The 12320-nt window shown below is 48.8% G+C and overlaps 1 protein-coding gene across 1 annotated transcript in view; it reads left to right on the top strand.

Annotated features, from left to right (window-relative positions):
* The window catches only part of TGM1 (transglutaminase 1), a 68481-nt gene that overhangs the window by 40863 nt on the left and 15298 nt on the right, over positions 1-12320 (top strand). Inside the window, exons 4-6 of the mRNA XM_015406374.1 lie at positions 555-806; positions 7120-7238; positions 8731-8838. Coding sequence (XP_015261860.1) covers positions 555-806; positions 7120-7238; positions 8731-8838 — 479 coding nt within the window. The remainder of the gene's footprint in view (positions 1-554; positions 807-7119; positions 7239-8730; positions 8839-12320) is intronic.

Here is a 12320-nt window from a genome sequence, read left to right on the forward strand (position 1 = left end):
TCTTCCTAATGTTGAGCCAAAAACTCTCCTGATTTAATTTCAACCCGTTGGTTCTGGTCCGGCCTTCTGGGGCAAAAGAAAACAACGCTGCCCCATCCTCTCTCTGACAGCCCTTCAAGTTCTTGAAGATGATGATCATATCACCTCTCAGTCGTCTCCTCTCCAGGCTAAACATACCCAGCTCCTTCAACCTTTCCTCATAGGACTTGGTCTCCAGACCCCTCACCATCTTTGTTGCCCTCTTCTGGATTCGTTCCAGCTTGTCTAGATCCTTCTTAAATTCTGGTGCCCAAAACTGAACACAATACTCTAGGTGAGGTCTAACCAGAGCAGAGTAAAGCGATACCATCACTTCACGTGATCGGGACACTATACTTCTGTTGTTTGGATCCAGTTGGAATCCTAGAAAAGAACTCTAGTTGGAGAGAAGCCACTACCAGATAGGAAGTGTGCATGTCTATAGATGGACACGGGGGAGCGGAGAAAGCAACTTCTCTCCCGGCGATGTCGTTGCTTCTTGCCCCAGACCCTAACTTCTCGCATCTCTCTGACAGGGCCTTCGCCACAGACCTCCAAGGGGACACACGTCCTGATCCCGTTGGGCACCCGACTGTCAGACAAGAGCTGGGGAGCGGAGTTGGTCGATTGGGAAAAAAACACCATGCTCCTCCGGGTCACCAGTTCGCCCACGGCTGTGATCGGCAAATACAAGTTCAGCGTCAAGACCCGAAGCAAGGCGGGCGAGTATCAGGCGCCCTTCGACCCCCGCTATGAGACTTATGTCATCTTCAACCCCTGGTGTTCTGGTAAGTGTTTGGGAAGGGGAACCCGGCATTGCCAGGGAGGATAGAACGGACGCAGCTGCTAGGGATGCTGTTGTCATTGCCAACCGCGGCTTCAGAAGTGCCTGGAGATGTAGGGGTAGAACCTAGCAGGATTTGGGACCTCAGTGTGGTATAATCCCATACAGTGCACCCTCCAAAGCAGTCATTTTCTCCAGGGGAAGTGATCTCTGTAGCCTATCTGTTGTAATTCTGGGAGACCTCCAGGGCCCGTCTGGGGGCTGGCTACCCTAGGTGCTGTGCTTAAATGTATTGCCTAGTTAGATAAAGGGCTCTGAGCCATTTAAACCTTGCTTTCTGCTCCCTTTGGCTTTTCACGGGGAGCAGAAAGCAGGGATTTGCCATTTAAACCCCGCTTTTCGCTCCCCCGTGAAAAACCGCAGGGAGCAGAAAGCAGGGGTTTCCAAACAGCTGAGCGGCAGGACTGCTCAGGGGAGCTCCCCACTGCTCAGCTGTTTTTCATGCTCATCACGAACAGCCACAAACCTCCACGGACTGCATCAACATTCGTGGAGGATTGTGGCGGCTCTTCGGTTCTCAAACATCGCTCCATGAACCACGAACTGGCCAAAATTTGTGATGAACTTCAGTTTGCCAGCTGGTGCATGCCCATCCCTATTTATCTTAGATGCATTGTCCCTCCTCTTTCACCCCTAAAGGAATGCCAGTTCTCAAATGATGAATGCTCTTATCTTCTGAGGAGGGTCTTTTCTTCAGAATGGCTGATTTTACTTGTGCAGGTTTGTTTTTTAATAATTAAAACTCGGTAAAGGTAAAGGTTCCCTTGCTCGAAAGCCAGTCGAATCCGGTACAGCACCATAAAACAAATAAATGATTTCTTACCAAACTACCTCAAGCAGGTATTCTGGAGAGGTGGTCTAGAAATTCCCCTAATAAATAAAAATATTTGGCAGGTAAAGTTAAAACTCATAAGAAGTCAGAGAACTGTCAAAAATGCAGGGAACTAGGCGAATGAGCGGTGTTTTCAATGCTTTTCTAAACCCTGTCAGGGAGGGTACGGAACACTTCCAGTGGGAGGGCATTCCACACTCTTTGGTGCTACTGCCAAAAAGACCCTGTTTTATGATGCTGCTCGTAAGAGGGCTATGACCCAAAGCCGTACATTTACTAGCCAATCAAGGCATCTGGGCAGATCCGTACTGGAGAGGGCAATCCTTAAATCCGTATAGAGCAGACAGACTAATCGACAAAAAATTAGGTGGCTGATTAACCCGTCCGAGTCCTGGCAACTGAAATTGGCAGCATCTCTTGGACTCCATTTTCAGCTTGAAAAGTTTAAAGCAGTTTGTGGAATGTTTTGTTCTCTGTGGCATCTTCTGTTCATTGGCTGCAAACAGATCTTCCTTGGAGGGTTTCAGGAGCCTGCGTATAAATCGAATGAATAAGTAAATAAATAAATTTTGTAAAACTTATTAGTTGCAGCAATCCCTCTTTTAAACTATCATTCTTACAAAATCTATCTCCGGTCTCATCAAAGCTCAAAGCATGAGGTTGTTTTGAATGCCAGGGGGGCAAACCTGACAATATGAGGAAGTAAAGAGAAGAGTAATTGAGCAAACTCCGGAGGACGGCGGAAGACAGGAGGGCCTGGCATGATGTGGTCCATGGGGTCGCGAAGAGTCGGACTCAACTGTGCGACTGAACAACAACAAAAAAAGACAAGAGTGTTCCTGAGCATGTGCGCAGTGAACTCCTTTATCGTGGAATACCCACCCCACCCCCCCCAGTGGCTAGGGTGCTGCCAACTTTCAGGTGGACAAGCAGGTAGGGGGTTGCAGTACAAATAAGCTAGAAGAAATAGAACTACTGCAAGTATGCAATTAATGGTTGTAATAATACTAGTCTTCCAAGTGAGTAAAAAGGTAAAGGTTCCCTTGCTCGAAAGCCAGTCGAATCCGACTCTAGGGTTGCGGTGCTCATCTCCGTTTCAAAGCCGAAGAGCCAGCGCTGTCTGAAGACGTTTCCATGGTCAAAGGCTACAAAATATACAGTAACAACAACATTTTGTATTCCAGATAATATATAGATGGACGGAATTCCCCGAAGTTGGTGTTCCGTTTCGTGATGACTTCCTCGCACATCAGAATTCATAAAGGCACGCGTGCCCTCGCACAGTCACAAATATTCCAAATGGATTCTTCATCAATCCTAAATGTTTGTAGTGTTCATTCCTGTTGTATAACAGACCAAAGTGTAAATGCGGGCTCATCAGCTGAAACAGAACACCAACTCCGGGGAATTCCGTCCATCTATATATTATCTGGAATACAAAATGTTGTTGTTACTGTATATTTTGTAATTTTGTACTCACTTGGAAGACTAGTATTATTACAACCATTAATTGCATACTTGCAGTAGTTCTATTTCTTCTAGCTTTCAGGTGGAGCCTGGATTTCTGCCGGACTTGCAAGAGATCTCCAGACACTAGAGATTAGTTCCCATGGGGAAAAGTGGCTGCTTTGCCATCCCCAAATCCCACCCTCCCCAGTCTCCACCCCCAAATCTTCTCCGATTTCCCAACCTGGAGCTGGCAATTGCAATGGGCCCACTGTCACTCTGTAGGCCTGTGTTCCATTCTTAACTCCATTTCCCATTCTTGATTCTGTTCGGTTGATTCCAGTTCTGCAAGCTGTTCTCATAACAAGCATGAAACGTCCTGTCGAGGGAGTCTTCCCTTTCTGGTTATCGCCTCTAATTTCTCATGAGAAACCGAACCGCAGCAGATGGGAATTGGCTGGGGCTCCCTGTTATGATAAACCGGACCTGATTAGCGTTTTGAGTGTCTTCGTCTTTGAACAGTCCAGCCGAAGCGAAGCGCTCGAAAATCCCACCCAAATCAACAGGAAAGATTTCGTGCGCCGAACTCTTCCACTGATAATGGCGATGCTTGGCTTCGGCTGGGCCATATCTGAAAGACTTTAAAAGGACACAGATAGCAGCCTGCAGAAAGAGGATAACCAGTGACTGTCGCTCTGGCCCTGGTCCTGTTTAAGGTCCCGTGGCGCTCTCGTACGGCTGAGATTAGATGCGGCATAATCAAAACAGCAACTAGGACATTTATATCAGAGCCAACTAGGACATTTATATCAGAGCCAGAGGTTAACTAGGGACAGACTAGACCAGGGGTGGCCAAACTTGCTCTGTGTAAGAGACACATAGAATGAATGTCAGATGTTTGAGAGCCGCAAAACATGAACAAATATTATACGCACGTTTTTATTTTAAAATATGCACATTTGCTTTTTTTATTAACATTAAAGGAGACTGCCAGAAATGAAAGGGGTAAAAACAGATATTGATAATGATATTTATTTGTTTGCTAATGATATTTATTTGTCTAAGAGAGAGAGAGAAAGAGAGAGGTGGAAAGAAAGAGAGAGAGAGAAACAGAGAAAGCAAATAGATGTCTCCCCTTCACTTCCACAGCTGCCCTACCGGGAGCCGCACAATATGTGTGAAAGAGCCGCATGTGACTCCTGAGCCACAATTTGGCCACCCCCGGACTAGACCTTTCATTTGCTGGGAATGTCCCCATAAGTGAGGCCTGCTGGGGGCCGGGAGCCAGCTGAACCCAGCAGTGCCTGCGGTTCTGGGCAAGCCGACACCCATTGGCATTCTTGCCACGGCACAAGTCTGGGCCAAACAGACCCCGCAGCTCTCTCTGGGGCTGCTCAACACCCCCAATATGCCACTGACGTTAGCTTGGGAAAAACCCCGGAAGAAAATTATTCCAAACTTGGCTGCTGTCGGGGTGTCGAAATCACTGGAAATGTGTTATCTAAAGTTAAAAAATCTTTAATTGTGTTTGTCTGTGTCTTGTTTATATCTCCACTACCTGGCATTACCTTTTATGACACGCATGGCCCGGCCCAACAAGGCCTCATTTATGTCAGATCCAGCCCTCGTAACAAATGAGTTCGACACCCCTGGACTCTCCACCCCAGAAGCAACAAATCGCCACCAGATGGGAATGGAAGCCTGCGGCTACTTCTGTTTGTGCTCTGGGTGTGAGGTGGGATGAACTTTCCCCAGCTCTGTAGCTTCTGGAATGGGGTCGGCAGTGAGGCGGGGCAGGGTGTTCCAGGCCCCGAGACCCCCCACCCGCACTGTCTTATCTGGGTCCCACAACCCCATCCCTGTTTTCTCCCTGACCTCTGAGGGGCAGGAAAAGGCAGGTCCCCGGGTGGGGAAGGGAAATGTGTTATCTCCCACCCAATGTGTTGGAGAGAGAACCAAAGTAAACAACTCCCCTGGCACCAGAGAGCGCTGGAAAAGGCAAACAGGCGTGGAGCGCTGTGTGTGAGAGAAAGAGAACAAATGTGTTGCCTGCGTCCTCGCCAAGACTGTCAAGGGCTCTCTGGGAGGGGAGCCGTTTGAGAACAGTTGAGGCAGAAACGGGCAGGAATTTTCCTGTGGCGCTTTGAAGAGTGTTTGCTCAAAACCACTTCAGCAGACGCCCGTTGAACTGCAGACCGGAAGGTCAGTAGTTCAGCAGTTCGAGACCTGAGTGCCACCTGACGGGAGGGAGCTCCCCAGCTCCTGCCAACCTAGCAGTTCGAAAGCAAGAGATTGCAAGTAGATAAATAGGTACCACTTCGGTGGGAAGGGAACAGCGTTCTGTGCACCTCAGAAATTTATTTGGACAGCGCTGACTCTTCGGCTTGGAAATGGAGATGAGCACCGCACCCCTAGAATCGAATTCGACTGGCTTTCGAGCAAAGGAAACCTTTACCTTTACCCAGGGCTATTTTGGGGCAGGAACGCACAGGAACGGAGTTCCGGCTAGCGTCAGAGTTGGCCACGCCCACTACAGCCAAAGCCTCTGTGTACATGGCTATAGAAGGAAAGCCTGGAGAGCGACCCCCCCGGCGACTCTAAGGTGGGCAGGCCAGGGGGGCCTGGAAGGATTGGGGAGGCATTTAAATGCCTCCCCGTGCCTTCCCCGGCCTGTCCAAGGGCCGGCTTGCCCGGGCTCTCCGCAGCTGCAGGGCACCCAGGCAAGCCAAGGGAAGGCATGGGGGTGTGGACTAATAGGCTAATGAGCTGTACTGACAGGGTGTGGCCTAATTTGCTAATGAGTTTCTGCTGTTGGGTGTGGCTTATTATGCTAATGAATTCCTGTTGGGCTTTTTCTACAAAAAAAGCCCTGCCTTTACCTATAGACGCATGGAAAGGGCTGCCAGTCTCCAGATGGTGTAAACAAGAAAAAAAATATGCATGTGCCCAAATGTAAACACCAAAAATCAACGATTTAAGAAATGATATAGCTATGACATATATAGTACTCAGAACAGATCTTCCCACGACACAAGAAATGGACAGGCAGAAATTCACCGGTAAAGTTCATCACAGGTAGAGAGATTCACAGGTGGAGTTTTCCCAAAAAACAATTTGTTAATAATAATAATTCTGTCCTTTTTATAATTTCTCGTGCACTTGCTTTTGCAAAGGGTTTCGCGTTTGGGGTCGTGGTTAAGTGCGTGGACTCTAATCTGGGAGGACCGGGTTTGATTCCCCACTCCTCCACCTGCAGCTGCTGGGTGACCTTGGGCAAGCCATTGTTCTGTCAGAGCTGTTCTCTCAAGGGCAGTTCTCTCAGAGCTCTCTCAGCCCCGCCTACTTCACAGGGTGTCTGCTGTGGGGAGGGGAAGGGAAAAGAGTTTGTAAGCCACTCTGAGACTCCGAGTGAAGGGCAGGGTATAAATCCAATCTCTCCCCCCCAGCTTGGTTCTTGTGGTTTGTAACACCTGCATGACAGGCAGAAATGCTAAAGGTGAAGCTTTTTACCTGGCTTAAAGGTGCTTTGAGCCAGTGTGGTATAGAGGCAAGAAGGTGGGACTTAGAGTGGAGACACCCAGGTTCAAACGATCGCTGAGCCAGCCTGCTTCTCTCTCTCTCTCTCTCTTTGAGCATACCTACCCTTCAAGATCGTTGTGAAGGTTAAGTGTGGGCCAGGACACAATCGCTGGACTCCTTGGGGGAAGATCGTGAATGTTCAAAACCAGAAACCTTAGATTAATCAACAAGGGGAGGCTGGGTCCGCCCGACACCTGCTTGTTCGCCAGCAGATAAAAGCCCTGCGACTCTGTCCCTGGGAAGACACCCTTGGACAAGTTTCTTCTCACACCTGGCGGCTTTCTTGCCTTCCCTCTACTCTCTGTTTCTGGCTGCAAATGTGCTTTCTGTTTTGAAGTGGTAGACTATCCGGGGCCCCCCCGCAGAAACTCACCCTCCCTGCTCTTTCTCTGCTCCGCAGAGGACCCGGTTTACATGCCACAGACCGGAACTCTGGACGAGTACGTGCTGAATGAAGTCGGGCGCATCTACTACGGGACCGAGTCGCAGATCGGGGAGCGGACGTGGAATTACGGGCAGGTGGGTCCCCCTGGAGCCTTCAGCGGAGCCGGATCGAGCTGCACGAGCGGCAACTCGTCGGAGGGGGCTGAGGACAGCATTCCCCTTGGTTAGCCCCCCAGGATATTAGCCAGCCGACAACTGCCGCGTATGAGAGGCCCCGTTTGGGGAAACCAGGTCTTTGGCTTCCCATCCCATACGGCCCTGCTCACAAAGAGCTCCATCCAGGCCCCCGAATGATGTCTCTCTCCCTCTTCTGAGCCAGTTTGGTGTAGTGGTTAAGTGTGCGGACTCTAATCTGGGAGAACCGGGTTTGATTCCCCACTCCTCCACTTGCACCTGCTGGTGTGACCTTGGGTCAGTCACAAGCTCTGGCACAGCTGTTCCTGAAAGAGCAGTTTCTGTCAGAGCTCTCTCAGCCCCGCCTCCCTCACAGGGTGTCTGTTGTGGGGAGGGGAAGGGAGAGGAGTTTGTAAGCCGCTCTGAGACTCCGAGTGAAGGGCGGGGTATAAATCCAATCTCCTCTTCTTCTTCTATTCAATCTGTGGGGCTCCCTCCCCCTGGCTCAGGGGTCCCCAACCTGGTGCCCGTGGGCCCCCCCAGTGCCTGCCAGTACACCTTTCTGGGTGCCCCAAAGCATTTTTAGAAAGTGGGTGGGACCAGGTGGGGGTTTTGCCCAGCAGGGCTTCCGATTGGTCACTGGAGATCTTGTTGGCCGCCCAGATATTCAGAAAGTAGCTTCAGCAGCAGCAGCTGCCCCCACGTCACAAGGATGCGTGATGGGGTTGCCAGGTCTGGGTTGAAGAATACCTGGAGACTTTGGGGGTGGATCCAGGAGAGGGCGGGGTTTGGGGAGGGGAGGGGCCTCAGCATGGTCCAGTGCCATAGAGCCCACCCTGCAAAGCAGCCATTTTCTCCAGGGGAGCTGATCTCTGTCAGCTGGAGATCAGTTGTAAAAGCGGGAGATCTCCAGGCCCCAACTGGAGGCTGGCAACCCTAACACTTGACCTCACTCCCGGACATTTTGTGGCCGGCTCTGCCCCTTGGGGCAGCCATTTTGTGGTTGCATCCACCACCTCGTGTGCAGATTCCAAAGGTGCCCGCAGACTCGGAAAGGTCGGGGCGGGGGGAACCCCTGGTCTAGCGTCTTTCAAAGCAGCAGCAAGCAGGAGTCATGGAACTGCACCGAAGCACCTTGCAGGGCGCTGTGTGGTTGTTTCTGCATCTGCCACTCGGTGGCGCTGTTGTCGCCTGGAGTTAAAAGAGCCGCAGAGATCCCAGATATTCAGAAAGTAATTCCAGGGGCTACCCAGGTATGGGCCCAGTTTAAACAAGTTTGGCTTCAGAAATCCCCCAGTGCCTGCAGTGTGTGTGTGTGTGTGTGTGTGTGTGTGTGTGTGTGTGTGTGTGTTGGGGTGTTTGTGTGTGTTGGGGTGTGTGTGCATAATGATGCCCTGGAGAGTTTCCCTTCCACCCGCCCACCCCCATGATCGCCTTTCTCTTCTCCCCGCAGTTTGACAAGGGAGTCCTGGACGCCTGCCTCTATATGCTGGACCGGCGAGGGATGCCACATACGAGCCGTGGGGACCCCATCATGGTCTCTCGTGTTGTCTCTGCCATGGTGAGACCCCAGCTGGGGGCAGCCACCCCGCCCAGGCCCTCCCCCTGAGAGACCCTCCTCCGCAAAACCCCCTCCGCTTCATCCTTCAATCTGGCCATCACCCAGCATTCAAGGAGTCAGGGCAGCTTACAGCCAGGTTATCCCTCTTTGCCCTTGCGACGTCCCTGCAAGGCAGGGTAGGTTAAGAGCCGGTAGTGAGCCCACTCAGTGAGACTCACAGCCAAACCGACGTTTGAACCCAAGTCTCTCTCAAGCCCACTTGGAGACTCTGACTTTGCAGTCGACGTGGACCATGCTTCCAGGGTGTCATTGAAAGACAGCAAAATGTCACATAGTGGTAGTGTTCCCTCTCAGCTGAGTTAGCGTGAGCTAGCTCACAGTTTGTTAGCCTCCGGCTCACACATTTTTTGTCTTAGCTCAGGAAGAGATGGCTCCAGAGCAGACTTATTAATCGCTCGCTCGCAACTTTAATGCCAGTCGCTCACAAAGTAGAATTTTTGCTCAAAAGACTCCACAGCTTAGAGGGAGCGTTGCGTACTGTATTTTTGTTCTGGTCCATCAAGGTCACTAATGTCTACTCTGATTGGCAGCAGCTTGGTGCAGTGGTTAGGAGCGGTGGGCTCTAATCTGGAGAGAACAGGGTTTGATTCCCCACTCCTTCACATGAAGTCAGCTGGGTGACCTTGGGTCAGTCACTGTTCTCTCAGAGCTCTCTCAGCCCCACCTACCTCACAGGGTGTCTGTTGTGGGAAGAAGAAGGGAAGGCGATTACGAGCTGCTCTGAGACACCTTTGAGTAGTGAAAAGCGGCGTATAAAAACCATCAGACAGAAGCCTTTTATATCTCCTGTTGCCTGATCCTTTTAATTGGAGATGCCGGGGATTGAACCTGTGACCTTCTGCATGCCAAGCAGAGGCTCTGCCACTGAGCCAAACCCCCTCCCTAATGGGATTGGAGGCTGCTCTCTGGGTCGTCTTCCTCAGTCTTCGAAGCCCTTATTCTCTTCTTTTGGCTTTGCGGCCTGCCTTATCCTCTGCTTTTTCCTGGTCCTTCGATCCGGAGGGCTCAGCTTTTTCTTTCTTTTGCCCCCACCTTCACCGTGGGAACCAAACAGTCGGAGCCATTCACAAGTTCAGTGGACACACAAACATCGCTGGAGGTAAACGGGCTTTAGCCCGGTGGGCTCGCTTAGAACAGCGAGAGGTCCCCGGACTCAGAATTCCCCAGAAGCTGTATCGTTCTTCCTGAAGCCCAACACCCCAAGGCAGTGAACTCTGCACATGTTCAGAGAGGCACGCTCATGTTCCTTGCCCCATTCTCAAACCGGGTCCTGACTACAGATGCTCCCCCCCATTCACACAAGCAGGTTACATTTGATGAGTTTGCTGCGATTGATTTACTTACCTCGTTTATACCTGGCCTTTCTCCCCGGTGGGGTACGGAGTCCGCCCACCTTTTTCTCCTCTCCTCCACTGTATCCTCATCGCAACCACCTTGTGAGCAGTGTTCCCTCTAAGCAGGGCTCTTTTTGTAGAAAAAGCCCATCAGGAACTCATTAGCAAAATAGGCCACACCCAACAGCAAAACTCATTAGCATATTAGGCCACACCCTGACAGCACCACTCATTAGCACATTAGGCCACACCCCCATGTTACCAGAAGTGTGGTCATCCAGCCACACCCACCTTTCCCTTCTTATTCTTTTTTTGGTTAGCAAAATTTTTATTTTTAATTCATTGAGAATTCATATAGCTAACACAATTAATAGTTTCCATTACATTTCATTCACCCTATTCCCAATACCTCCCCCCCTTCTCAGCTTCCCACAATGCTTTCCCCTTTTTATCTCTTTTTTTCAGCATAACATCAAATATTCTCATTTTTCTTAACATTAAAATCTTTAGATAACAATCAGTTGATTTAGTATTGTTCTAAATACAGTAAACTTTGCTTTACATCCCAGTTCTTTTCCAAATAAATTTTAAAGTCCTTCCATTCATCCAAAAACTCTTCATCTTCTCTGTTGTTTAATTTTCTTGTAATTTTATCCATCTCTGCCATGAACAGAACTTTTTGTATCCAATCTTCTATCTCTGGCACTTTATCTATTTTCCAATATTGTGCATAAATCATTCTTGCTGTTGTTATTAAGTACCAGAGTAAAGTCTTTTTTGTTACATTAACTTCTTCCATTTTAAGTCCCAAAAGCAGAATTTCTGGTGTCTTTTTAAAAGAGCATTTCAATATTTTTTGTATTTCATTGTGGATTTTCGTCCAAAAATCCACCGCCTTTTCGCATGTCCACCACATATGGTAAAATGAGCCCTCATGTTTCTTACATTTCCAACATTTACTAGACAAATTCTGGTTCATATTTGCTATTTTTTTTGGCGTCATGTACCATCTATACATCATTTTATAACAGTTCTCTCTAACATTGGTACAGGTCGAAATCTTAATCGAGTTTTTCCACAAATACTCCCATACATCAATAGTCACTTCTTTGTTCATATTAATTTCCCATTTTATCATTTGTTCTTTAACCATCTCATCTTCAGTATACCATTTTAGCAATATTTTATACATATTTGAAATCTTTTTCTTCCCACCACTCTCCCATATATTCTCTATTTCATTTTTTTCTTCCCTAAAACCATAATTTTTTATCTAGTTTAAAAACATCATAAATCTGCATATATTTCAACCATTCATATTTATAGTCAATTTCATTCTGCTTTTTCATTGTCCATTCTGTTCCCTCTTTTTTAATTAAGTCTCTATATGGCAACCATTCTTTGCCTTGCTGTCTTGAGTAAGGTGTTAAAACTTCTGCTGGTACAATCCACATCGGTCTTACCTCACGAAAATATTTTTTATACCTCATCCATGTCGCAAATAATGCTTTTCTTACCAAGTGATGTCCAAAAAAACCATCCATCTTTGTCTTATTCTGTTTACCTTGTTTGTTGCCAAAACCCAGGGCTTTTTTTGGAGCAGGAACACCTTTGCATGTTAGGCCACACACCCCTAATGTAGCCAATCCTGATGAGTTTGTGCTGTTGGGTGTGGCCTATTATGCTAATGAGTTCCTGCTGGGCGTGGCCAACTCAGGAGCCAGCCGGAACTCCGTTCCTGTGCGTTCCTGCCCAAAAATAGCCCTGCCTCTAAGCTGAGTTAGTGTGAGCCAGCTCACAGTTTTTTAGCCTCCGGCTCACAGATTTTTTGTCTTAGCTCGGGAAGGACGGCTCCAGAGCAAACTAACTTATGCAGCAGCCAAATGGCTCGCTCGCAGCTTTAATGCCGGTAGCTCACAAAATAGGATTTTTGCTCACAAGACTCCACAGCGGAGAGGGAGCATTGCTTGTGAGGTAGGCTAGGTTGTCAGTGCGTGAGAGAGCCAAGGTCATCCGTGGCACGGTAGAGTTTTTAACCTGGTTCTCCCAGAAAGTAGCCCGACCCCTAATCACTACACTACACTGCCT

Source organism: Gekko japonicus, unplaced genomic scaffold (genome assembly GCF_001447785.1).
Source record: "Gekko japonicus isolate JY-2015 unplaced genomic scaffold, Gekko_japonicus_V1.1 scaffold2686, whole genome shotgun sequence".
In the NCBI taxonomy this organism is placed as follows: domain Eukaryota; kingdom Metazoa; phylum Chordata; class Lepidosauria; order Squamata; family Gekkonidae; genus Gekko; species Gekko japonicus.